The sequence below is a fragment of the Harmonia axyridis genome, chromosome 1 (genome assembly GCF_914767665.1).
Source record: "Harmonia axyridis chromosome 1, icHarAxyr1.1, whole genome shotgun sequence".
In the NCBI taxonomy this organism is placed as follows: Eukaryota; Metazoa; Arthropoda; class Insecta; order Coleoptera; family Coccinellidae; genus Harmonia; species Harmonia axyridis.
In genome coordinates, this window is record NC_059501.1 from 27,593,335 (window position 1) to 27,620,285 (window position 26,951).

Sequence of the window (26,951 nt, forward strand, 5' to 3'; positions counted from 1 at the left end):
TTCAAATGGTTGTATTTTCGATAACAATGGTCGTATCTCAATTTGAAAAAAAACTTTTTGAAGCTTGAAGTTTATAGTTTAGAAATCTCATGATGAAAAAATTCTTCAAGCAACGTGGGCAGCTCAATCCAAATGTAAATATAAAATTTCTACAAAATTTTATAAGTTTTTATTTTTGGCCTGCAGACAAGGAAATTTTTTTTTCAACTTAACCACTATATGGATGAGATAACTTGTTCATTCAGCTTTAATATCCTTCAATTCAATTCTCTGGGATTTTTGTGGTGATATTGAACTGTAAAACGCATACTCAACATTGTTGGTTTTTTCGATATTTTCAATTCAGCGCTTGATTATCCAAAAAGCCTCCAAAAGCCCTTTTTTTATCAACTTTTCAAATTAATGTAGAGAACGAAATAAATTTTTTTACGGAAATACCATATTCTTGTAGAGAATTCATTCAAGATTTCAAAACATCCCCTAAATTTTCTGAGCAATCATTGATTGGTGAGATATTGATGGTTAAAGACAAAAAAGTCCTTTTCAATTCAAAGTTCGATATTTCAGAAAGAAGTGCTCGTATCGAAATTTTGAAAAAAGGATAAGAAGCTGAATGAACAAGTTATCTCATCCATATAGTGGTTAAGTTGGAAAAAAAAATTCCAAGTCTGCAGGCCAAAAATAAAACCTAAAAAAATTTTGCAGAAATTTTATACACTGTATTCATTTGGATTGAGCGGTCCACGTTGCTTGAATAATTCTCTCATCATGAGATTCCTAAACTATAAACTTCAAGCTTCAAAAAGCTTTTTTTCAGATTGAGATATGACCATTGTTATCGAAAATACAGCCATTTGAAAACCTGCATTATTAATATAAGTTATGCGTAAATAAATGAAGTGTAATAATAAATGAATAAATGATGATTATTGGTGGGATTTCAAATAAATTATTTATTTCCATGAAACTAATATTTGTTTGTCCATATATCCAATAAATGATTTATTAAATATAATGCATTTTCGATAATATCAAATGAACACTTCTCTCAGTGTAGACTCTCGTTAACTCGAAACACCACGGGACCAAGATTTTTCGTCGAGTTCCGTATAGTTCGACATAGGCGTAGTTCGAGCTATACAGGTCATTCTTGATTAAATTCGACTTACAGAGGTAATGAGATATAGAGGTAAACCAAATGAAAATTCAAGTCATAGAGGTGCAGAATAGTGATATATGTTCCCTATAGTAGGAGTAGATCGTATACATATTTGATGAATTTACTGAAAAATGAATTGACAATAGAAAATTTCATAATGAAATAGACCAACGACTCTCTGTGTTGACAAATGCCAATTGACAAATTCTGAATATTTTACGAGTTTATTGATGGTGAAGATTCAAATTACAAAACGCCAAAAAAGTTAATTTTCAAATTGTTATTGTTCGTTTTTTTTAGGTGACTTTTTTTTCAACCTGACAACTCCTGAAAAATAATTGCAATTAAATCCGCAGGAGCATTTTATTCAAATTTTTCGAGCTTGTTTTGCAATTGAGAGTGAAAACTCTAAATAAGTTTTTCGTAAAAATTCCTATCTTCTGAGAGGTCTCTTACAGGCTAAGCAGATTCGGGATAAAAAACATTAAACAAAAAAATGTATGTCCTACAGCCTTTACAAAACTAAACAACAAATTTTAACTCTATAAAACCTCACGATGCAATTATTGCTTCATTAAATACGCTCGATTCGACGTTTCGACTTGTACGGTGGGGTTTGGAACTTACTACCGATTTCGAGTTAGTTGTAATTTTTGTGTGTCTTCGACTTATAGTGGTAAATATGGTAAAACACATCCGTAAAATCATTTCGAGTTATGCAAGGAAATTCTTTCGGTTTAGACAGGTTTTTCCAAGGGGATTGAAAATAGTTAGAGTTATCGAGGATTTCGGGTTAACGAGAATCCACTGTATACCATATTATACATATATTTTTGGTGAAAGAAAAAAAGGCGATTTTATGATTTATATTCGAAAAAAAAACAAAATCCAAAACTAATTGTAATGAAAAACAACTGATGGCACCATACAGTAATAAATATAGATAGAGGGAGTATAAGCAATTTTTATATGTCTCCAACATGGTTAGATTACGTTGTCTGATTGTGATATATTTTTAAATCCACAATTTCACTATATCGTTATGAATGTATATTACAATGAATGAAATACCTATATTTATTTGAATGATTCCCGAATAAAATGCAAATTTGAATATGTGGAATCCAATATTTTCCCTAATTGTCGAATTTTTAATAAGCAGAATATTTATTATTTTTTGTCTCTACCAGTTGAAATTCAAGGTTTGGCAACTTTTGCTCTCCTATTGTCATCGATTGTTTAGATAATTATTTCTATATATTTTGAGATAATGTGAAACGTTAATTCACTATGGGACATAAGAAGTGCGTTCTTTGTGGAGAAACTCGCGAATTGAGTGAAATATCTGTACTCACTGATATGTTTTCATTTCCGCGAGCTTCATGCCAAATTTGATAGTTCATGTTGGGGACAAAATTTGCTTAATGAAAATGACATATGCTCCCTCTATCTATATTCATTAATCTGAGGATGGCATCAATGCATTCAACTGAAAAGAGTTCCTGTAACCGAAAATCAACAGTTCGCGTGATGTTTGAGTTCTTGTGTTTTTTTAAAAATTTCTCACCCTACTTCATTTTTCGTCAATTTTTCTACGTTAACCAAGTTTGATTTGAATTTTGGATTTTTTTCATCAGAAAACGATATATAATAATAATGACTTTATTTTCTCAATATACATAAGTATTACAAAGAGGAACATTTATTATATGTATGAAAAAAGCAAAACTATGCTGTATTAGATATTGAATAAGAATTAGTATGATTTCAAAGTTGGTAAATGAAGAAAAGAATTATAAATTTATAATATAAATTTGTCTGCAACTTTCGAATCTCACAATTAATGTATGACAAAATTATTATAACAACTTGACAAATTCCTTCTTTATTTCCTAAGAAGGTTTTCGTTAGAATGCAGGCACTTTATTTTTTTTTTTTCATCAGATTTTGATTTGAAAGGGGAAAGAAGCAAAGAGAGGAAATTGATGAATGAAATATTTTTTATATGGAATTAATCTCTAAATTTCATTAGAAAATGTATTCATAAAATAATTATATTTGAAAGAACCTCCACCATTCCACGTGCCCTCCATCTTATTTCTTCAAATGTTACCTTCCGCCTGAAATTAACTCTCAATTTTCTCGACGCTTCTTGTATTCTAACGATGGTAGAGTTGCACTTCTAGCTGGCTACGAAAATATTCCAGAATTATAATCAAATTTGGTCAACGTGGAAAAAATAGACGAAAAATGAAGTACGGTAAAATATCTTTCAAGAATCATAAGAACTTCAAGACGTCCTGTGTAATGAATATTGCCTCATCCTTTTTGAACATTTGCTCTTTTCTCAATTATTAATTTTGAGAGAAACGAGAGCCCTTGATAAGAAACTTTCTCGAAAAATTAACGTTCTGAATCGCAAAGCTCTTAAAGTTAATATTAATTAATACATTGAAACAAAGGTATGAATAAATTCCATGAAAAATCGTATTGATGAATTCAGTTATAACTTTCAGCCGATGAATAGCTTTATTAGTACAATGAAAAAATCATATTGATGAATTGTTATAATTGTATCATTATGAAAACCTTCAATTAAACAAATAAGATGTTCATTATTACAATGTTCGATTCATCATTCAATCGGTTGTACTTAATTAATACTATTTAAAGAGGTAAATTCTATTCAATTAATATTTCATCGAAACAACGAACACTCAACAAATCAACAACAACTTCAGAATCGTGATATATACCTGAATGAATGGATGAATAGGGATTTATAATTAAATTTCATTTTATTGATGAAAAAGTACATTGTATCAATGAAATCAAGTTGATGATTGCCAGTCTTTAAATGAAAGAAGAATAAAAAATATTTTTAGATTAATGAACCCATTTAAATTGCTAAAGACGAAATATTTTGAGAAGATGAGGCATCATCTTAGTGTTCGTACATATTCTTGTCTGTCAATGATTCACTCCACGGTGTGTTCTGAATAATAGTTATTTTTTTTTGTTCACCCCTGTATATAACAAAAAACGAAGTAACTCTGGACAGCAGTCATGTTCCAGAAAAATCAAGCTACAATGAAAAAAATTGGGGTTTCAAGAGAAAATGTATCACCAACTGATTTTGCTGGTGTATATATTATACGATAACATTATGAAATAGACAATTATAAATTGTATATTATCAATTTTCATTCGAATTTTGTTTTTTGTTTTCCAACCCGCGATTTGTAAATTAGATATTTTTCAAAGGTTTTTACAATATCTTACGCTGTATAATTCTATTAGGTTGCTTTTCAGGTCACTGACAAAAATTTTGCTCTGCTGGAATACTGGAAAATTATTTCTATCGAATTTTCCCTGCAGAAAAAGATAAAAAAAATTCATATTGTTGTTAATTAATTTTTCTCACAAATTGATAATAATAATTGAGTTTTATATTTTCGAATCTTGTTTAAAAATATTTGATTCGATTCAATACCTATTTTTATATAGGTATATTGGTTGTTCATTTTCGTAAGTCATAATTTATTAAAATATTCGAGACAACAAATCATTCAAGAAAGGCAATAACTTGACATCCTAGACTATCTCAGTCGAGACCTCGGTAGTACAGTGGACTGAAAAGTCGACTGTGGTGCAGAAGGTACCGGGTTCGAATCCTGGCTAGGTCATGGATGTTGTGCATTTCTGGTGGTGGGTGATGAATTTGATAGAGTCTCTTATAGGTAAAGAAATGTTCGTTGTGTAGATTAGGGCTGGGAATCATGAATGAATGATTTGAATAATCATTGAATAATTATTCGAATAATTGCATTTTGCATTATTCGAATAATCATGAATATTCACTGAATAGTTGAATAATCAATGACTACTTTTCTATTCATGAATAATCAGTGAATAGTCGAGTATTCACTGAATAGTTGAATAATCAATGACTACTTTTCTATTCATGAATAATCAGTGAATAGTTGAGTATTCACTGATTATTCAGTGAATAGTTTTCTATTCAGTGAGTAGTTGGATATTTATGAAGTTACGAATGAAAGTTTGAATGATCACTTGACTCACTATTCAGGAATGATTAAAACAAGGTTTTGTGATTCAATACCGACCAATCGTTTCATTAATATTAAAATTACTGGAAATTTATTAATATTGAAATTGATAGACACAATTGAATTGAAATTATAAATAAACTCCTGTCAGTGTTCGGAATCCAAACAAAAAAATTGTCATTCAAATTAGTACGTTGTCGTTGAAGAAATTGGCTAATTTTGATAAATAAGATTATTTGAGGAACGATTTTACTATTAATTTATAGACAGAAGGAACGAGATAAATGCCGTAAGTTCGAACTTGAGGTTCAACTAGTAAATACGGCTTTTTACAAAATCTGGGGAATGATACAGGATTCAAACTTACTGGTATTAATCTCGTTCCTTCTGTCTATCAATTAATAGTGAAATCGTTCCTTAAATACTCTTATTTATGAAAATAAGCCAATTCCTTCAACGAGACCGTACTAATTTGAATGACAATTTATTTGTTTGGATTCCGAACACTGACAGGAGAACCAAAAATGGCGGTGTGTGACGTCACACTAATAGAGCGTATATGGCGAGAGGCAAAATACCAAAACGATTGTACCACGTCGCAAAAGGTATATTCACTCATCAAGACGCTCGGAATTTATTGGTTCATCAAAACATGAGTTTAATCACTGAATATTGACTGAATATTCTTTGAATAATCACTGAATAATCATTGAATAATCAATGCATAATCATTGAATAATCACTGAATAATCATTGAATAATCACTGAATAATCATTGAATATTCACTGAATAATCAACGAATAGTTGAATATTCATGACTACTCATGAATAATAAACATGAATAGTTGTTTGAATGAATTATTCGAATAATCGAATAAATTTATAGGCGAATATTCGAATACAAAAAGGCGAAAAAGTCCCAGCCCTAGTGTAGATGGCTGACGTAGCCTAGCACATATAAAGGAAAAAAAATTGGCACCATCAGATAGCGCTTCTCAACTCTCTAAGAACATTTATTGTAAATTAAAACATTTTTTATTTTGAACTTTTACGAGCTCATTGGAGTGTAATTAGCATTTTCGGCAAAATGTAGGTATTTTTCTATTCATAGAAAATGGTTGTTGAATGATTAGGGTTAACAATGAAGATACAGTTGTCAAATTAAATTCTTTCCTGCCGATAGGCACACGATAACTTTTAAAAGAAATTCGTTGAATTTTATTGTTTGTCGGACGCCGACGTGATCAATCATCAACAAATTTCTAGTTTCTAGAGACTTGAAATTTTCAAACTGAGTTTGTTATTGTAACAAATATTCATCTGAAATTTGGTTGATGGTAAAACCATCAATTTTTGTGCCTTAGCACACTTCTAGCTTTCATGTTTTTTTCTGCAATCCAAAAATTATTCTGTCAGTCGAACTCCATTAATATCAGTAGCGTACGACGAGAGTCGAGAAAATCACACCAACCAAATTTCAGATGAATATTTGTTACAATAACGAACTCAGTTTGAAAATTTCAAGTCTCTAGAAACTAGAAATTTGTTGATGATTGATGACGTAGGTCTCCGACAAACAATGAAAATTTAACGAATTTCTTTTGAAAGTTATAATGTGTCTATTGGCAGGAATGAATTTAATTTGACAAGGGTATCTTCATTGTTAACCCTAATCGTTTAACAACCATTTCTGAGAATTTGAACTAAGACTGTCAATGCATTGTATTATTATTAGTATTTATTAGTATTAGTTACAAATAGATACAAATAGACACTTTCAAAAGAAACGTAGAGGCACTACTATTTATTGTTATTATGAATCATACATTTGCTGCTTCGGACAATTTCAATGAACAGTAACCGATCCAATAATTAACCGAAAGTTGTAATCATGATTATTTCATAGGTTTAATGGCGATTGTTCTTCGATACAATGAAAAAAAATGATCAATATGTTGAATGACTTTTCGTTGTAATAATGTTTCTGTTCATGGGTTCAAAAATAATGATTGAATTCATCAATAAAATGAACTTTTTCATTGATTTCATGTACACTTTTGGTTGAGTGTATTGCATTGATAGTCTTAATTACAAATATTATGAAAGGGAATATGAAAACAAACTTCAATTGTCTAGAATTTTTCTTAGAGGGTGTTTTTCATCTTTTCTTAGTACATGTCATTTATTGAACCGGAAATTATTTTTCTCGATACATCTTCCGGTTATTAATTTTGCTAAAAATTGCATAAAAACGATGAGATCAAAAAGAACACAATTGAATATTTACTCACGACTCCATAAATCTTAAAAAATTCTAATTTTCAATAACTTTTGGTTCATAAATGAATAAATCTCCGACAATACATTTTTATAGAAATCCATAATCTCTTCTTATCGTAGTAAAACTAAGGAAAAGGAGAAGAAAAACCACTCATAAAAGGTTTTTTCTTCTCCTAATACATTTTATTCTCTTTTCGGTCTACCTAACGATTGGGTAACGATTAGTTCACATAAAGTTAATTCAAAATTCTTAAAAAGTTATTATTTTGTCCTATCTATCTCATAAAATATATCATTTTGTAGAGTCGGGATAGAAAACACTGAACTTCTTCTTTGAAAATTTCATAAGAGTGAGGCTTCAATTATTTGGTATATATATCCAAATTGAATTTTTATCTCTCCATCAACTTCAGTTCAATTCGCTTTCAATTTACTAAAAAAGATATAACAAAGAGCCTTATCTGGAGAAAGAACCCTTGTCAATGAAAAGGCCAGCCATCAATTCTTGTTCCTAATTTTATACGAAATGATTCGAATTTATTTATAAAAATGATACAGTCCAGATGCAAAATTAACAATATGGGTCAAAATTTCTTTTTCTCTTGATAAAAATCTCATATACTACCTGGATTCTTATATCCCCAGAATTCGTTTAATGGTTTTAATTTTTTTTAGATGTTTGTAAATAATTTTTTATTTATTCAAGACATACAATATAACATATACCTACAATATACATAATTATTAGAATAGAATAAGTGTCTTTCTAAAAAACTCAGGCTTATGTCTTTTTGAAAACTCAAATTTTTAGATGAGAAGAAAATACATACCAACAGCGTATGGTGCAAAATATATATTTTTTTGTTTAAAAATTTATTCGAAAGAATTGTGACATAAGGTCAAATAAAAATGAAATTCTCATAATTTTTTAGAAGTAGATCCGAGAATACACATAGAAATATCAAATATTCAAATGAAGTATTATTCTCAGAACGAAAGTTCATAAATAGATATGTTTGATGAAGAGCTTTGTATGAAAAATAAATTTAAAAATTTTAGTTTATATTTTGTCAATGAGAAGGCTAGCCATGAATTGTTGTTCCGAATTTTGTACACAATATTTCGAATTCATTTCTAAAAATAATACAGTTCAGATGCAAAATTAATTATTATTTTGTCCTATCTATCCCATGAAAAATCTCATTTTGGAGAGTCGGGATAGGAAACACTTAACTTTTTCTTTGAATATTTCATAATTATGAAATATCTACATCAACTTTAGTTCAATTCGCTTTCAAATCACTGAAAAAAAATATAACAAAAACAAAGTGCTAAAACTGAAAAAATAATTCGAGACCTGTGTCAATGAGAAGGCCAGCCATCAATTTTTGTTCCGAATTTATACGAAATAATTCAGAACGAAAGTTTGTTCTCCGAGCTCTATGGTTATCCATAATTGAATAATAATCAGCATGAAGCTACAATTTTTTATTTCAAGATCCGAATTGAATTTTCATATATCCGAACTCTATCTCCATAAACTTTAGTTCAACTCGCTTTATATTTACCTAAATAGATATGTTTAATGAAGAGCTTTATATGAAACATAAATTTAAGGATTTTAGTTTATATTTTGTCAATTAGAAGGCTAGACATGAAATGTTGTTCTGAATTTTGTACGAAATATTTCGAATTCATTTCTAAAAATAATAGAGATCAGATGCAAAATTAATAATATGGTCAAAATTTTTTATTCGCCTGATAAATCTCGTATACTACCTGGAATTTTTATTCCCAGAATTCGTTTAATGAATTTGAATATTTTTCTAATAATTAAAAATTTATATTTTATATACTGAAGGACATATAATCAAAAAAGTTGATAATTATCAGAATATAATAAGTTTTCATTCATTTGAAACCCTTTCTTTTGTTATTTTAAAATTCAATTTTTCAGATGAGAAGAAAATATGTACTACTAACAGTACTAACAACGTACGGTGAAAATAATTTTTTTTTTATTAAAAATTTATTCGAATGAATTGTGACAAAAATTGAAATGAAAATGAAATTATCGTAAGTAATTGCACAAGTGCATCAAAATTACCGATAATTTTGCAAGACAGCGTGTTGTCATAAAAACTGCATAAGTTCATTTTCATTTTTGGAGAAAGAGCCCGACACCGAAGGTGGAGGGCAGTTTTTCAAAGAAAACACGCTGGAATGCGAAATTATCCGGTCATTTTGATGCACGAGTGTAATTCGGGGGAATATTTCCCGAATAAACTGTTAACTTGTCAAAGTGACATAGATTCCATAGATGCCATAGATTCGAACTGTGAAAGATGCATAGAAACTATGCATCTATGAACAGAACAATTATCGCAGTGCAGTTTCGCTTCCTACAATGCAATTATCGCTGCAATTTTCGATAATTGTTCTCCGTATACATAGAATTTTTGACAGGAGGGAAATATTCATAATTTTTTAAAGGTAGATCCAAGAATTCACCTAGAAATATTCAATTTTCAATTAAAGTATAATTGTTAGAACGAAAGTTTGTTTTTCGATATCTCTGGGGTTTACCATAATCGAATAATAATTAGCATTTGAGATAACACAGAAGCCAAAATGTGGAACCGCAAAAATCAGTACAATCACGCAAAAGCTCAGATTCAGTACCGGTCGGGGTTAGTGGAGGAGGGGATGAGTAGGTACCTAGCCCTACTATTGGTCGAAGTCGCAAAACCCCCACCCCATGGTAATTTCGCTACTACCGTTAGAGGGGTAGGGGGTACCGTTTATAAGCTACTGAAGACTTATTTCGTTCAGTTAAACTCGAAGTCTCTAACTAAGAACGCTCGAATCTAAGCAATTGTGAAGTTAGCGAAACACGTGAAGTTACTCGTGCGATTTCAGCAGCGTAAACTTGGCGCAAGTGTTGTATCCTTTCTGCAGAACCTCTGGGGGTAAGAGGGTGACAGTCAAGCCGTCACACAGGGACCCGCGAACCTGCCTACTGCCCTGCGCTCAGTTCGCGCTCGTCCGTCGCTCGTATTGATCGTCTGGACAAAGGAACTGACCACCGGTCTCCGAGATCTCGCAAGAAACTACTCGACACCAGTCCGCCGACCAGCACGCTACGGCCTGGCCGATTTATCGGAAGTGAAGTTCGTGTTGTTGTGTGAACCCGCGAAAAATACGCGCCTGCGTCTCTACGGCGCCCCGCAAGCTCGATTGGAATACTCGAAACGCAAGTTTGTGTTTGTTTCCATCAACTTTTACTCTGACCAGTTGAGATTTTTTTTCTTTCTGCGCACATCGTTCCTGTTTGCTATTGGTCGACTGTCACATTGCCGTTACAATCGACACGTGGTGAGATACCAACGACAACCAGACAAGTTTGTATATTTATGTTCAGTGCGTTTCCCGATAAGGACAATTATTAACGATGCCTCCTACCAAAGGAACCAGCAAACGTGCCACACGGGCCAAAATGCCGTGGGAAAAGATGAAGGCCATAACGCGCGTTAGAGCCGGCGAGAGTAAAGCTGCAGTTGCCAGATCCATCGACGTGCCGGAATCGACCCTTCGAGGATGGTGCAAAAATGCCGAAAAAATCGAATCGACTACCAGACAAACTTCTACCAGTCCCCCCACATCAGGTGATTCGACCGGACCTAGCGAAGGAGGTAAGAAGGCGACTTTGGATGGTAACGCTTCGCCTCAAAATGTGAGTGGCCTTCCTCCACCGCCGCCAGAAGAACACTTCAACTATGAAGGCATCATAGATCTGTCCCTGCCTTCTCCGCAAGCTTCATCTTCTGCAAGAGTTGAAAGTAGGATGTTGCAACAAGCTCAAGATTTTACTGCCATGTGTCAAGCCGCCCATTTGAATCAGGTGGTTCAGGCTCTCAGACAGGCCCAAGATTTGAGCTTGAATTTGGCCACTACTGCAAGCGGTGCCGCGACTTTGCCCAATTCTCGTATGCATCCCAATGAATCAGTGAGACAGTGGTTGAATATGCCTTCGCAGATATCGCCCATCAGTTCTGGTGCTACCCTTTCGACCCCGCAGCATAACGGCCAACATACAACATCCCCGATCGCTGGAAATACTCCGGACCAGCCACATATGTACTTGGAATGGTGCAGGGCCCTGATGATGTCCCGACTTGGAGGCATGCCGATGCCGCCAACCTATGTCCCTGCTGGTATGCCCAGTCTTTATCACCAAGTATTACCGAACAACAGTGCCACCGAGTCTTATCCCGCAACCCCTCGTCAGCCGATTGGCGCCCAAATGTCTCCAAATCAACCCCGCGAAGAGATCGAGGTGCCAGAGATGAACTGCGGTTCTTCGATGTCTCCTGAAGCTATGCAAGAGTATCAATCGTTGGCTGTCGATCTGAGATCTCCCCAGGCTAGAAGTCGCAGATTGCAAAGTGCCATACGCGAAGCTAGTGATCAATTAGCGAATACGACCGATCAGGCTCCGATTGCCGATCAATCGTCAAGTATGCCGTTGCAGAGTGAAAACTCGACGAACGAAACTGCCGACATAAAACCGCCAGTGCGAAAGAGAAAATGTGCCTCTTTGGAAAACATCGTTTCCGAATTGAGAGAAAGTGCCGAAGAGGGAGCTGTTGTGAAGTGTGAACAAGACCAAGGAGCTCCAGATCTCCAAGAATGCATTGCTATTGGCGAAAATTTCCTGAGTGCGTTGCAGAAAAATTTACATCATCCCAGTATAACTGCTTTCCACGTAAAACAAGTGAAATCCTTCATTAACAACTATACAGCAGCTCTCGGAATATCCCCCCAGAAAAAAAGGAAGCTAGAGTGAGTAAACACCTATGTGAGTGAATGTAACATTTTTTGTAAATATGTATATACCTATGTACAAAATGAAGGCTGTTTGAAACCAAATTTCAATGTTAATTCATAAATGAATAGTTTATGTAGAGATTTTAAAATGATGTATGTTTCAAATTACAATAAATTGAATATTTTGTATTTATAGCTTAGTTATACATGTAAAAATTTTTGTAAATATTGTGTGTTACCATATTATTTCAATTATTGACTTGAAACATCTAAAAGTCATTTTATTTATAATAAACCTTGCATTTGTGATATTGTAGATATTAGTATGACGTTTTAATTTGCTCATATCTCTAGTCATTTGTCATTTTAATTCAATATAAGCTTGTCATTTGGTGCCAAATACCTTATACTTATATAATTTTCAGCTCAATTAGTTTTGTAATAAGATCTCATCTATGACAGCTTCCTACTTTTTTATTTACTGAATTATGATTGAATATGATGTAAATTGAAGATTTTATACAGGGTTATATAGATCATGTAAATTATTTTTATACAAGAAAAATAAATTCATGAAATTAATTTATGTTTCGTTTTTTCCCCTCAATCCCAAAAAATAAAATATGCACTCAAATATAACATAGATAACACTTGTTATCTCTTTAATAATAATAATAACATATATTCATCATCAAAGTTTACAGATACATGAATTAAACAAAAAGTACCCCCTCAAATTAAAATATCGATTTATATGAGGGACTAATGACATGAATATACAAAAAATAGAGAAAACCAAGTGAAATGGTTTTCTGTTAGTAAAATCACAAACATTCTGAAATTTTACATTAGCCTTAGTGTGTAGGTAAGTAGATGCAGAGTATCATTCCATTTTCGGTCTTTTCTCAGTCCAATTCAGGTTCAGTGTCGCAATTCAGGTGATCCATATCCGTGTATTATGTCACAATTCGGGTAAATTCTCTGTTATCAAGTAGTTTGTCAAGATTCAGGTAAGTAATATATATACATTTATTTTATTATTTATTTAGAGTTTATAATATTGTAGAGTAGTGTTCTTTCGGTGTTTTATATCCATACTTTTAGCTTGTATCTAAACTGATAACAATTTTGGATATTCCTTATATCTTCAGGTAGAATGCTGAATATTCTTGGAGCCAAGTATTTGGATTAATTGACAAGATCAATTATTAAGGTTGAAGTTATATTTAATAATGAAATGTTTGAACTTCTGACGAATTGTCAAAAAGCACAAAAATAATAAAAATTTACACGAAATGTAAATTATATTTGATACTATTTCACTTCAAATTGTCTGAGCAATCTCTGCCGAATTGATGTTATAACTTATATTTAGATTCATTTCAATAGAAGTGAGGTTAGGTGTATGTCTAATAACAAAAAATTAAACTTTCATGATTATATATATATAAATTTTTAAATATATATATATATATATATATATATATATATATATATATATATTGAACAATTGTTCCACAATTCGTTTTACAGAATATTAGTGTTTCAAGTTTAATCGTATAGATAAGTGAATTTGTATCAGAACTCGGTTAGGTGGATTTCCATATACCTGTTGATAAAGCGTTCTAATATCTCATTTTTTAAAAAGGATAAAATTTTTATATTTTAGACATATATTCTAACAAAATAATTAATTTCAAATACTTAATTTATGAAAGAGATGCATTAAAGAAACTGATATCTTTTTATACTAATTGTCAACAGAATGATTTTTTTCTCGATGATGGTCACAGAATCGTGGAAATTACAAGAGACCAACGAGTTTATAAACAAAACAAAAAATAATTTCATTTTTCAGGAGTTATCGGCGGAGCATCACAAAAAATTTCAAAGTTAAGAAAGGGTTTGACGCCTGAAAAATATCTCACTGTAGATTCACTGGGCAAGTTGGATGATGTAAGCTCTGGAACGTAACCTATTTTGAATGTTATTCTAATTTTTTCGAAAACTGAAAAAGAAAAATAAGAAAATCTTATTATTTAAATGCTTTGCAGATCGGTAACAGAAACAAAATCGTTTTATATAGATACATTGATAATGAATTTTTATCCATACTGTATAATCCAGTAACTCTATAGCTTTCTTCTAAAACATGTGAAGATTGACATAAACATATTTTATGATGAACATTGAAATCCTTTGGATTGTTTACTATTTTTTTTTGATTTCCGATACATATTGTAAATATTTAGAAAATTTCAGAATTTGTCGAGAAAGAAAACATTTAGTTCAAGGAAAATTTAAGGCAAAAACTCAACAATTTTTATCTTTTCAGATGATAAATATGATGTTTATCAAATAGATTTCGCGACAGTACTGAAGTTGATTCAATACGTTAAGAGAATGTTTCGATTATTGTGTGAATGAATTATTTTATATACCTACCTATTATAAAGTTGGAACTGTTGGAAGAATAATATTATGGACTAAAATTGGTAGTTCGAAAATCCAAAAATTTTCATTTGACGGGTAGACAATCGTCAAGTATGCCGTTGCAGAAAGAAAACTCGACGAACGAAACTGCCGAGGTAAAACCACCAGTGCGAACGAGAAAATGTGCCTCTTTGGAAAACATCGGTTCCGAATTGAGAGAAAGTGCCGAAGAAGGAGCTGTTGTGAATGGTGAACAAGGAGCTCCAGATCTCCAAGAATGCATTGCTAATGCCGAAAAATTCCTGAGTGCGTTGCAGAAAAATTCACATCATCCCAGTGTAACTGCTTCCCACGTAATACTAGTGAAATCCATAATCGCCGACTATACAGCAGCTCTCGGGATATCCCCCCAGAAAAAAAGGAAGCTAGAGTGAGTAAACACCTATGTGAATGTAACATTTTTTGTAAATATGTATTTACCTATGTCCAAAATGAAGGCTGTTTGAAACCAAATTTCCATGTTAATTCATAAATGAATAGTTTATGTAAATATTTTAAAATGATGTATGTTTCAAATTACAATAAATTGAATATTTTGTATTTATAGCTTAGTTATACATGTAAAAATTTTTGTAAATATTGTGTGTTACCATATTATTTCAATTATTGACTTGAAACATCTAAAAGTCATTTTATTTATAATAAACCTTGCATTTGTGATATTGTAGATATCAGTATGACGTTTTAATTTGCTCATATCTCTAGTCATTTGTCATTTTAATTCAATATAAGCTTGTCATATTTGGTGCCAAATACCTTTATAATTTTCAGCTCAATTAGTTTTGTAATAAGATCTCATCTATGACAGCTTCCTACTTTTTTATTTACTGAATTATGATTGAATATGATGTAAACTGAAGATTTTATACAGGGTTATATAGATCATGTAAATTATTTTTATACAAGAAAAATAAATTCATGAAATTAATTTATGTTTCTTTTTTTCCCCTCAATCCCAAAAAATAAAATATGCACTCAAATATAACATAGATAACACTTGTTATCTCTTAAATAATAATAATAACATATATTCATCATCAAAGTTTACAGATACATGAATTAAACAAAAAGTACTCCCTCAAATTACAATATCGATTTATATGAGGGACTAATGACATGAATATACAAAAAATAGAGAAAACCAAGTGATATGGTTTTCTGTGAGTAAAATCACAAATATTCCAAAATTTTACATTAGCCTTAGTGTGTAGGTAAGTAGATGCAGAGTATCATTCCATTTTCGGTCTTTTCTCAGTCCAATTCATGTTCAGTGTCGCAATTCAGGTGATCCATATCCGTGTATTATGTCACAATTCGGGTAAATTCTCAGTTATCAAGTAGTTTGTCAAGATTCAGGTAAGTAATATATATACATTTATTTTATTATTTATTTAGAGTTTATAATATTGTAGAGTAGTGTTCTTTCGGTGTTTTATATCCATATTTTTAGCTTGTATCTAAACTGATAACAATTTTGGATATTCCTTATATCTTCAGGTAGAATGCTGAATATTCTTGGAGCCAAGTATTTGGATTAATTGACAAGATCAATTATTAAGGTTGAAGTTATATTTAATAATGAAATGTTTGAACTTCGGACGAATTGTCAAAAATCACAAGAATAATAAAAATTTACACGAAATGTAAATTATATTTGATACTATTTCACTTCAAATTGTCTAAGCAATCTCTGCCAAATTGTGATGTTATAACTTATATTTAGATTCATTTCAACAGAAGTGAGGTTAGGTGTATGTCTAATAACAAAAAATTAAACTTTCATGATTATATATATATATATATATATATATATATATATAAATATATATATATATATATATATATATATATATATATATATATATATATATATATATATATATATATATATTGAACAATTGTTCCACAATTCGTTTTACAGAATATTAGTATTTCTAGTTTAATCGTATATTTGTATCAGAACTCGGTTAGGTGGATTTCCATATATCTGTTGATAAAGCGTTCTAATATCTCATCTTTTAAAAAAAATAAAATTTTTATATTTTAGACATATATTCTAACAAAATAATTAATTTCAAATAGTTTATGAAAGAGATGCATTATAGAAACTGATATCTTTTTATACTAATTGTCAACAGAATGTTTCTTTTCTCGATGATGGTCACAGAATCGTGGAAATTACAAGAGACCAACGAGTTTATAAACAAAACAAAAAATAATTTCATTTTTCAGGAGTTATCGGCGGAGCATCACAAAAAATTTCAAGGTTAAGAAAGAGTTTGACACCTGAAAAATATCTCACTGTAGATTCACTGGGAAAGTTGGATGATGTAAGCTCTGGAACGTAACCTATTTTGAATGTTATTCTAATTTTTTTGAATACTGAAAAAAAAATAACAAAATCTTATATTTTAAATTCTTTGCAGATCGGTAACAGAAACAAAATCGTTTTATATAGATACATTGATAATGAATTTTGATCTATACTGTATAATGCAGTAACTCTATAGCTTTCTTCTAAAACATGTAAAGATTGACATAAACATATTTTATGAATAACATTGAAATCCTTTGGATTGTTTACTATTTTTTTTTGATTTCCGATACATATTGTAAATATTTAGAAAATTTCAGAATTTGTCGAGAAAGAAAACATATTAGTTCAACGAAAATTTAAGGCAAAAACTCAACAATTTTTATCTTTTCAGATGATAAATATAATTATTTTATATACCTACCTATTATAAAGTTGGAACTGTTGGAAGAATAATATTATGGACTAAAATTGGTAGTTCGAAAATCCAAAAATTTTCATTTGACGGGTAGACAATATGTACTCAATTATACAAATATTTTATGTGTTCATAGTATTCATTTCAATCATTATCACAATTTTTTCCATTTTTCTCCACATGCCTTCAATACACGTAGAGACAGCATAACAACAAGTTGTAAGTAACTTATTCAAATATACGATACGTACAGACAGCATAACAACTAGTTATTACCTACTTACAAAAATGTTACATACAAACGTGGAAAAATATTCCCAATTAACTGTAATAGACGAAGATATTTTCGGATATAATGTTTGGAAGAAGAAACCTACAATCGAAAAGAGATATATTACTGATATGCAATGGGAATATCAAAGCAACTTAAATCTTCAAAGATATTCCTCTGTCGAAAATATAATTGAAATGGAAGTTGAATACCCTTCCGAAACTACAAATGGTGCTAGTGATATGAGCAATAATGGAAAATTACTGAAAATCACGAATAGAAGCACAAATAAAGAAATGACGTTGATAAAACGTTCATGTTCATGTAGATGTGGTCAAATCGAACCGAGAAATACTGAAAACCAACGGAAGAGAAAAATCGATGAAAACAGCAACATAGTTTCATTCTCCCCTAAGACGAAGATTAAGGAGAAAAAAAATGAAAGAATAAAGAAAATTAGGCTTATAAGTGAGTACGAGAAAAAAGTGGATGAAACACAGTATCTTTTGAAAAATTTGTCATTGAGTTAAATTAGAAAGTTCGTTTATGATAATATTGTCATTTACGAACATGACAGAATTTTTTATAGATTCTCCTGTGTAACAAATACATATACTTATATGTTGAATGATCGTTTGAAATAATTTACGTACAGTATGTTCACACTTTACACACATAATTTTTATGTGGCGTTGTCGGTAATATATTTTAGGTTTTATATATTAACATTTTATACAATTTATTATGATGAAATTGAATAATGCCTTTCTATATCTATTTGTAGAGAAGTAAGTTTACTAGTTATAGACAAATATAATTTTTACTCTATGTACAAATATACAATCAAATAAATAAGTGGAATCTGAGCTTATTTTTTTATGACCTAATATTATGGGTCACTGAGTCAATTTTATTGCTTAAATACACAATATCAAGAGATATTCTTAATAAACTGATATTCCTTGATTCAAACATTAGGAACCAAAACCATATAATTCCGTCATACATATTTTTCTCTCTGAATACTGGAGATATTGTATGTTGAATCTCTAGATTAACTTTAAAAATAAGGTTTAATTAATAAATTTCTCAAGTTAGCACTTTCTGTGATAGAATGTAACACGGAGTTTATTGTTTCGACGTTTTTATAACTTCAGAGCTATTAGAGCTAGGACTGTGCTGACACTGCTGAGCTCACGTTAGTGCTGTCCTAATTTTTAATATGAAACAAAATAATCTCTTCTAACTCGATTCTATACAACTGTCTTTGCAGTAACTGTGACACTAAGCGAAATTATTTCAGGATGTATAATAATAATTTCACTCTATTTTTAGTGGTGATATCAAGACAAAAGTAATATTATGGTATTATATAATACCAAACTCATTATTTGTAATTGACAGAGTACTATCAATTATGTTAGCAATATAAATATTTTGAAAAATTAGTATGAATGCGCTGGGTATAATATGTCTGAAAAAATGAAAGAGAAAATTACATACCTATTCAATTTAGAATTTCAAACAAAAATCTGAAATCAAAACTGTAGCTGTAGGAGTTGTGAAAGCTAAATCATTTATCACTTTTTGCAATCATTTTCTCGAAGAAACAAAAAAACATATAGCAATGATGGAATATTCAATTTTTTGCCTTTATATTAGGTCTCCACCAGGTCATGGAAGAATTATTATAGATATTATGCATTTAAATTTGTCAGTTTTGAAAAAAATAGATGTTTTTATTGAAATTGTAAAATTTTTTGAAAATAATCTTGGTATTTCTTTGAATCTCATCGAAAAATATTACTTGGTGCGTTCTTCGATATTTTGATATTCTCAGAACTATCAGATCAGAAAAAATATCATTTTCCCTGTGTGAAAGCTACATTTCCGTTTTTTTTTTGATACCTTTCTTTTCATACATACAAAATTTCATAATGTTGAGGGAATAGTCTCTTAATTATACGATCATCTCGGAAGTTTGAATGGATTTTTTTTGTTATTTTGCAACTTATTTCCAAAGTTGAGGCCGATCGCATGGGCATTTTTTTAATTATTTTGAAAATAAAATTCCATATGAGAATAACCTCGAATCCTCTAACAGATTTTGGACATTAACGAACTCATCCAATATATTCTGATTAAAAGAAGGGAAAGTTGAGCGAAATTTGATGGAGAACAACATATGGGAAAACCCCGTTTTTCTGACATGTTGAGATCACCAAAATATTCAGAGGATCAAAATATTTAAGTTCCACTAAACCAAATTTTTCCACAGGGTCGAGTGCGATAACTATTTACCTATAATTGTCAAAATTGATTTTGTGTTTATCTGTACGGAAGTAACGTGTGCCCCTACATCTTTTCATGTCGAGCAAAAATTTCGTCTCCTGTTCGATAATAGCCTCGAATTGACATTTGAGTGCCAAAAAAAATAATACATTTAGGGTAGGCATTTAAAAAAATATTTTTCAGTGCATAATGTAAATTTTCATTTCAATATATCGTCAAGCTTCTGAATTTCAAATCTTGATTTTAAGCCTTCACGATCAATGGATTAAGGAAGCAATGTTAGATTATAGCAATTGATTTTTTACGAATTTAAACAAGAATAGCTCTGAGCATTTCACGATAACTGATTCGAATTTTGGATTAAACTAAGCTATGGCAAAACACAAGTGGTCATAGAACTTCTGGGAATTAGAAAAACACAAAATTTTGAATATGATAAAACACAATTAAATACAATTAAATCATCGTCAATAATCAAGACATCATACACGATAAGCATAGAAAAAACCTGGAATTCAGGACTGAACTCCAGTATGAAAGCAAACCAATGAAATCATCCCAGCTGAAATAATTCCAGACTGCATAGAAACTAAACTAGCGAATTATTACGATTCGGTTGGTGAGATAATAAAGTTCAACATTGCAATGAGAGCAAAAACAATAAGCGCTCATGAATGGGGGTTATGAATGAACCGTAGTAGAAAACGTAGTAAAACTACAAAACAAATAAAAAGCTCGACTTCATTCGCTCTACTTTCCTGTTTACATTCCTTCTGCGTTCCAGTGGCGTGGACGGAAAATTATTTGTTGTCAAGTTCTCTATTCGGCTTCTCCTATTATTGCGTATCATTCAGTGTTGACCCCTGCATTATACGCTTGACTTTTATAGTGAATTCCAGTTATGCCTTAGATGAATTCCGAGTCGGGATACCAGTGCCGGATTTAAAAAATTTTCTCCCATGCATAGTGAAAACACCGATTTCAATAATTGGGCACTGATGAACATAATGAAATAATTATGTTATGACAGCAGTCAAACCAATAACGTAAAGACGTGAAAAAATTACAATTTCATGATTTGGTGTTGGAAGTGATAATTTGTTCCAATTCCTTTTGGGGTTCTCTGTCTTCTACTTTCTATTTAGATATATCCCTATTGGATCATAATATAGCAGTGAAAATCTGAAATCATATCTGCTATTTTGGTATTGTTCCATATCTAGGAAATATAGTTATGCAGAGTGAGTTTGTGAGCATTTCTTTCAATCCATATATTTTTATAGAATCACAAACATATGTTTTTGTAATTTTTTCATCATCCAAAATAAATAAAAAATATATTTTCAGAAGAAAGTTATCAATGATTTTAAAGCTCATTTTCGCTTTGCATTATAAAAAATAAACTTGGTGCCTAGATCAAATCTTTGGAGCTGAGTAGGTATTCAGTTAAATACCCTGAATATAGTTTGAGCTTGGATATACATTATCATCTAGAATCAACAAATTCAAAAATATAATAATTCATTGAGTGTTCCATCTAGAAATGTTTTTTAAATCCTGGAAATGAATGCGCTACAAAATTTGAATTTATTTTCCCATTGAGAAGCCAGTGAAAACTGTACTTAAGATGTTGATTTTCAGATATTTTCAGATTTCGATCAATAATATCGAATTCATAGACTCACAATATGATAAGATATCAATTAAAAATCATTCGCTTATTATTCATAGCCGTTTTAGGAAACTGATCCTTGAATTTTGAAGGCCAAAAAATCAGGGACTCTAGATATTCTAAACGCCTGACCTAAAATTTGATATTAAATTTTTCTATTCATTTGAGAGGTTCTATCAGATAGAAATGATGTCTTCAAAACCCTATGTGGAATTTAATGTGTTAACACTTAAAATTCGTAACTACGAACATATTTCAAAGAAGAGGATTGACGAAAATATTTAAAAAATTATAATGAATCTACTAGATATTGATTTAAAGTGAAAGATATAAATTTACATCTTCGGATGGAGAAGGCTTTTATTTTGAGATAGTTCATTTCGAATTGACAATTTTTTTTATTCCATTCAATCCATATATTTTTATAGAACCACTTACATATGTTTCTGTAATTTTTTTGTCGTCCAAAATGAATGAGTCAGTGTTTCTAATTATTTCTTGAATATTTCTTGCTAATATTCAATTCTGATGAATATTTATGTTAACATTATCATTAGGAAAAATATTCCTTATTATAATAATAGGCAGTCTAGTAGGTAGTATTAAGATGTTATAATATGACGTTACTCACATTGTAAAAATATCGAAAGTTAAAAACATAGTTACTGATGCACAAAATATTTTTAGATCAATAAAAAACTCAACATCCTAAGGCAGTTATCACAATTTTCGATGGTATATCATTGCAAATCAAATGTTTCGAATTATAATTGTTTGATATTGGAGAATTTCCAATTCAAATACGTGGTATCAGAATTTTTCAAAGCTATTGAAGCTTTTCGCTTGAGGTCAGATGGTTTTATCTTAGATGAAAACAGTTAAAATTTTTTTTCTTGAATAAGCTACATCGACTATGAAACTGTATTTTCAATAATAAACTAAGCTTGAATGGCAACAAATAACAAATTTAATTCTGTAAATCAGTCTTTAATAAAGAAAACATACTTACAACTAAAATTGAAAACTACGGGATTGGCTTTAACATATTACAATGAAACATTCCGTTACGCTACTGACTTCTGTTTCATAGCGAGAAAAATGGACGAAGACCTGTTGAATGAATTATCATATGAATCAATTCTTCTGTGTCGTAATTTTTCGCTTTGTTGTGAGGGATTTATTGACGACGGATATTGAATGAAGTGAAGAATAAGATGCGGAAGAAGAGAGCTTTTGCTCACGGATTCGTTCGTGTGGGAAACGAAGGGCGATTGTTTCGAACCCTTTTCTTCCGTTTAAAGGATTTCATGTGATATTCAATGATTGTAGATATTTTGAATTTGGTTCTGAATGCAGTAAATATATTCAATATTTATTTATTAATAATTGTATGTCGTTCCGAAATACGATTTTTCCCTATATTTTTTCCTCTACGATATTTTTAGATTATTTCGAAAATTATGTCATCAATTTTTTCAAGCCCATTATAAATATATTCATATACATATACTTTCATAAAAATATTTCCAAGACAACAATTGTACTCAAAATAAGAGATATTTAATATACTTTGAATATGAAAAGCGTATTAAATACCATCAATTATTATAGACCCTCAAATATATTGCTTAATGATTATTGCGGTCGTATATTATGTTAAAATAAATAGTTGAATTGAAGCCAGTTCTCTAGTTTAGTTTTCTATGAGGCTCATAGAAAAAAAATATTTTTGTATAGGTCTGAGATGATAAACGTCTCTACATTCGTCATAATATATTTTCTCTAATTCTGTGGTTATTCCGTTCATTCTTCCACATCTTGTAGAACAAAATCGTGCGAGAATATATCAGAAACGCACAGTTTTCATGGTTATATTTTATTATTCTATGTTGGTACTCCGAACTTTCCGCCACGGCTTTATCTGTCAATTCATCAATTTGCCTTAAAGATATCAGTTCTGCCAACCAACATTTTTCAATGTAAAAATCACTAAATGATACTTATGGAACTATTTCATTAATTTCAATAAAAATGCAATGAATTAGAGAAAATAATGTATAATACTCGTACAGAAGGCTCATTCTATCAATATCAATGCCTTCTGCACTTGTATTATAAATAACTATTTCACAACTTTCATTAATAGATATCAACAAAATATTCAAAATGAATAGGGAATGGTTAACAATGATGGTTTCATCATTTCTATATCTCATAATTTAGGAGGCGAATTCTGGGACAACCTCAGATTCGAAGGGAGTTTATCAAAGGTTTTATTACCAAATAAAGTGTTTTACACGAAGTTTGCAAGGTGTTCGGCAAAACGTTGAACAATCGAAAATGGGAGTAGGTGGAGTCGTCTGCTACTTACTCAGCCCCAAAGATTTAACGTAGGCTCCAAGAAGTTTATTTTCTTAATTTTCGGAATTTTAAAAGCACCGCGAAATTGATCTTTAAAATTTTTTTAACACTTTTTATAATCAGAGGGTCTAGCAATAACCTCATACAAATACCACTTTTAAAAATACACTCCGACCATTGAGATCTGACTAAAAAATTATATTTTCGGAAGAGAGTTATCAATGATCTTCATGCTCAACTTCGCGTTGCATCATAAAAAATAAAGTTGGGGCCTAGGTAAAATCTTTGGAGCTGAGTAGGTAGTATGTTCCGCTGAACACCTTGAATATAGATTGAGCTTGGATGTACATAATATATATCATCTGAAATCAAAAAATTGAAAAATATAACAGGTTATTGAATTTTCCATCTGAAAATGTTTTTTAAATCCCTGAAATGAAAGCGATACAAAATTTGAAATTGTATTTCCATTGAAAAGCAAGTGAAAACTGTGCTAAAGATGTGTTGATTTCGGGAGCGTTCGTTCTATAATATCGAATTCATAGACTTCAATATGATTAGATATTAATTAAAAATCGTTCGCTTATCATTCAGAGCATTTTTAGGAAACTGATCCTTGCATTATGCACGTCAAAAAATCAGCGACTCTAGGTATTCCATCCAAACGTCTGACGTTAATATTTGCTATTAAATTTTTTCCATTCATTTGAGATGTTCTATCAGAAAAAAAATGATATAAACCCTTATGTGGAATTTTAAGCGTTTTTCAAATGCAGTTAGAACCATTACTACTATTATTAGTTCTAATTGCATTTGAAAAACATTCAAAATTCGTAACTACGAACATATTTCAAAGAGGAAGATTGACGAAAATATTTAAAAAACTATAATGAATCTACCTATATTAAAGTGAAAGATATAAACTTACATCTTCGGATGGAGTAGGCTTTCATTTTGAGATAGTTCATTTTGAATTGACAAATTTTTTTTTTCCATGCAACCACTTCTAATATTTCTATTGATCTTTTATAATAATTGGGATTTCGTTTATAATTTTGTGTACAGTACTTAGCCACATTTGAACATAAATTCTTCCGAAACTATTCAACCTCTACAAAAAAAAGGTATTAAAACTTGAAAAAAATCACATTTGAAATGGTTAAAAACATGAGTTATATATTAAGTGAAGTAAAACCACTAAAGAAAAATATGAAAAAATGGTTGTGTTATAATGGAACCTATAATGGTATTATAATAAATAAATCATTATTTAAAAAAAATATTCTGTTTTTAATTTTATTTTTAATTTGAATGAATAATCATTATTTTAATGAACGTGATTGGAAACCAGTCCTCATAAAAATTAACGCCAGTTACAGAATCAAATTTAAATAAGCCAAAACCCCTTAGGGTGAATTTCCTGAAAATTTTAGAACATGAGTGAATAACTATGGTTGGAAACCCTCTGCACGATATTAATTAATATGTGTTTTTCACACTAGTTGAGAAATAATGCGATAGATAGATAGATAGGAAAAGACCCATAGTATAAAATTAGCTGTATTTTATCACTCCTTAGAGGTAACAACGGTAGTGAAATGTAGGTCATAGTCGAGATTTCAGAAAACAATGCATCTCTTCTCGAATTCTGTCCATACAAAAATGGATCGTTTTGCAGTCTTATAATTTGCAGGAACCAAATCATTCAACTATTCTTTGGTACAGTAGAATTCGCGTTGACTGCCAGAAGATAAAGAGAAAATCAAATCAGATAGCAGAACCGTACTCAAAAATCTATAAGCTATTAGTACTTGATTATTGGGTGATTAACAAGCATTGTGAAATAATGGGATAACAATTTGGAGTGTACAATGACTGAGTAAGATATCTCCTGTCGAAATATAAATTCTGAAAATCAGACAATAACAACATTTCTATAATAATCTCATAAAATCCCAACGGTTTTATAGACTTTTCCTTCAACTGCAACAATATTTCTGAGTAATTTTTAGAGAACTTTCTAGAAAATTTACGCTTGAAGATATGATGTTAATTTGCTCTTAGTGAACAGGCACAGCGGGGTTGTAATTGCTGTAATTTTCAAATCTTTCGACGACACAGGTGTTCAATGAAGGAGTTCTACGGACGAAGAATTCGTGATTAAAATTAATTATGTCTGTCCGTACATTCAGCCATATTGTCGTTTACAAGAAAACTTTCGAACGGATCAGAGATTTGAAATTTACAGGGTACAGGGTTCAAGGTTTGAATATTTTACATCATTTCGTCAAAGAGCAATGATTTTGTTTTCTCAACAATTTAAGAACAAAACGATCGAAAATTTTGAAATGATTTCTTGAATATTGAGAAAAATATCCGGTTAAATTTCGCTATAACATACTGTTGAACTTTGGCAATGCCACTAATTTTACCTGTAGAAGTGGTAAAATTCATGTTTTCATTTGAGGAGATTATTATGGACCGTGTTATATTTTTAAAAAGCACTCAAAATAAAGAGAAAATTTATAGGTTGTTTCATTGAAAAAGACTATGTTATAGCTATCAATATCACGAAAACTATGCAACGCCCGGAAAAAAAATGTACCTTACTGGATTCTACGTTAAATATCTACTTATAAAACACGACATATGAAGTTAGTTAATTATTGATTAATAGACACAAAATTATTAATAATTTCCATTTATCATTAACCATTCCATTATATTTAATTTTTATCAATTAAATATCAACTTATTCAATAAAACTAACTTGCTGTGTAGTTATACAGGGTG

At 30.5% G+C, this 26,951-nt stretch overlaps 2 protein-coding genes across 3 annotated transcripts in view; both read left to right on the plus strand.

Moving 5' to 3' along the window:
* Nucleotides 1-26,951, plus strand: part of LOC123675530 (dynein regulatory complex subunit 7) — a 242,344-nt gene that overhangs the window by 27,575 nt on the left and 187,818 nt on the right. The window lies entirely within an intron of this gene.
* Nucleotides 10,321-12,906, plus strand: LOC123675566. Its single transcript, XM_045610947.1, has one exon. It carries the CDS (start codon nucleotides 10,962-10,964, stop codon nucleotides 12,354-12,356), a length of 1,395 nt encoding a protein of 464 aa, XP_045466903.1. The 5' UTR covers nucleotides 10,321-10,961; the 3' UTR covers nucleotides 12,357-12,906.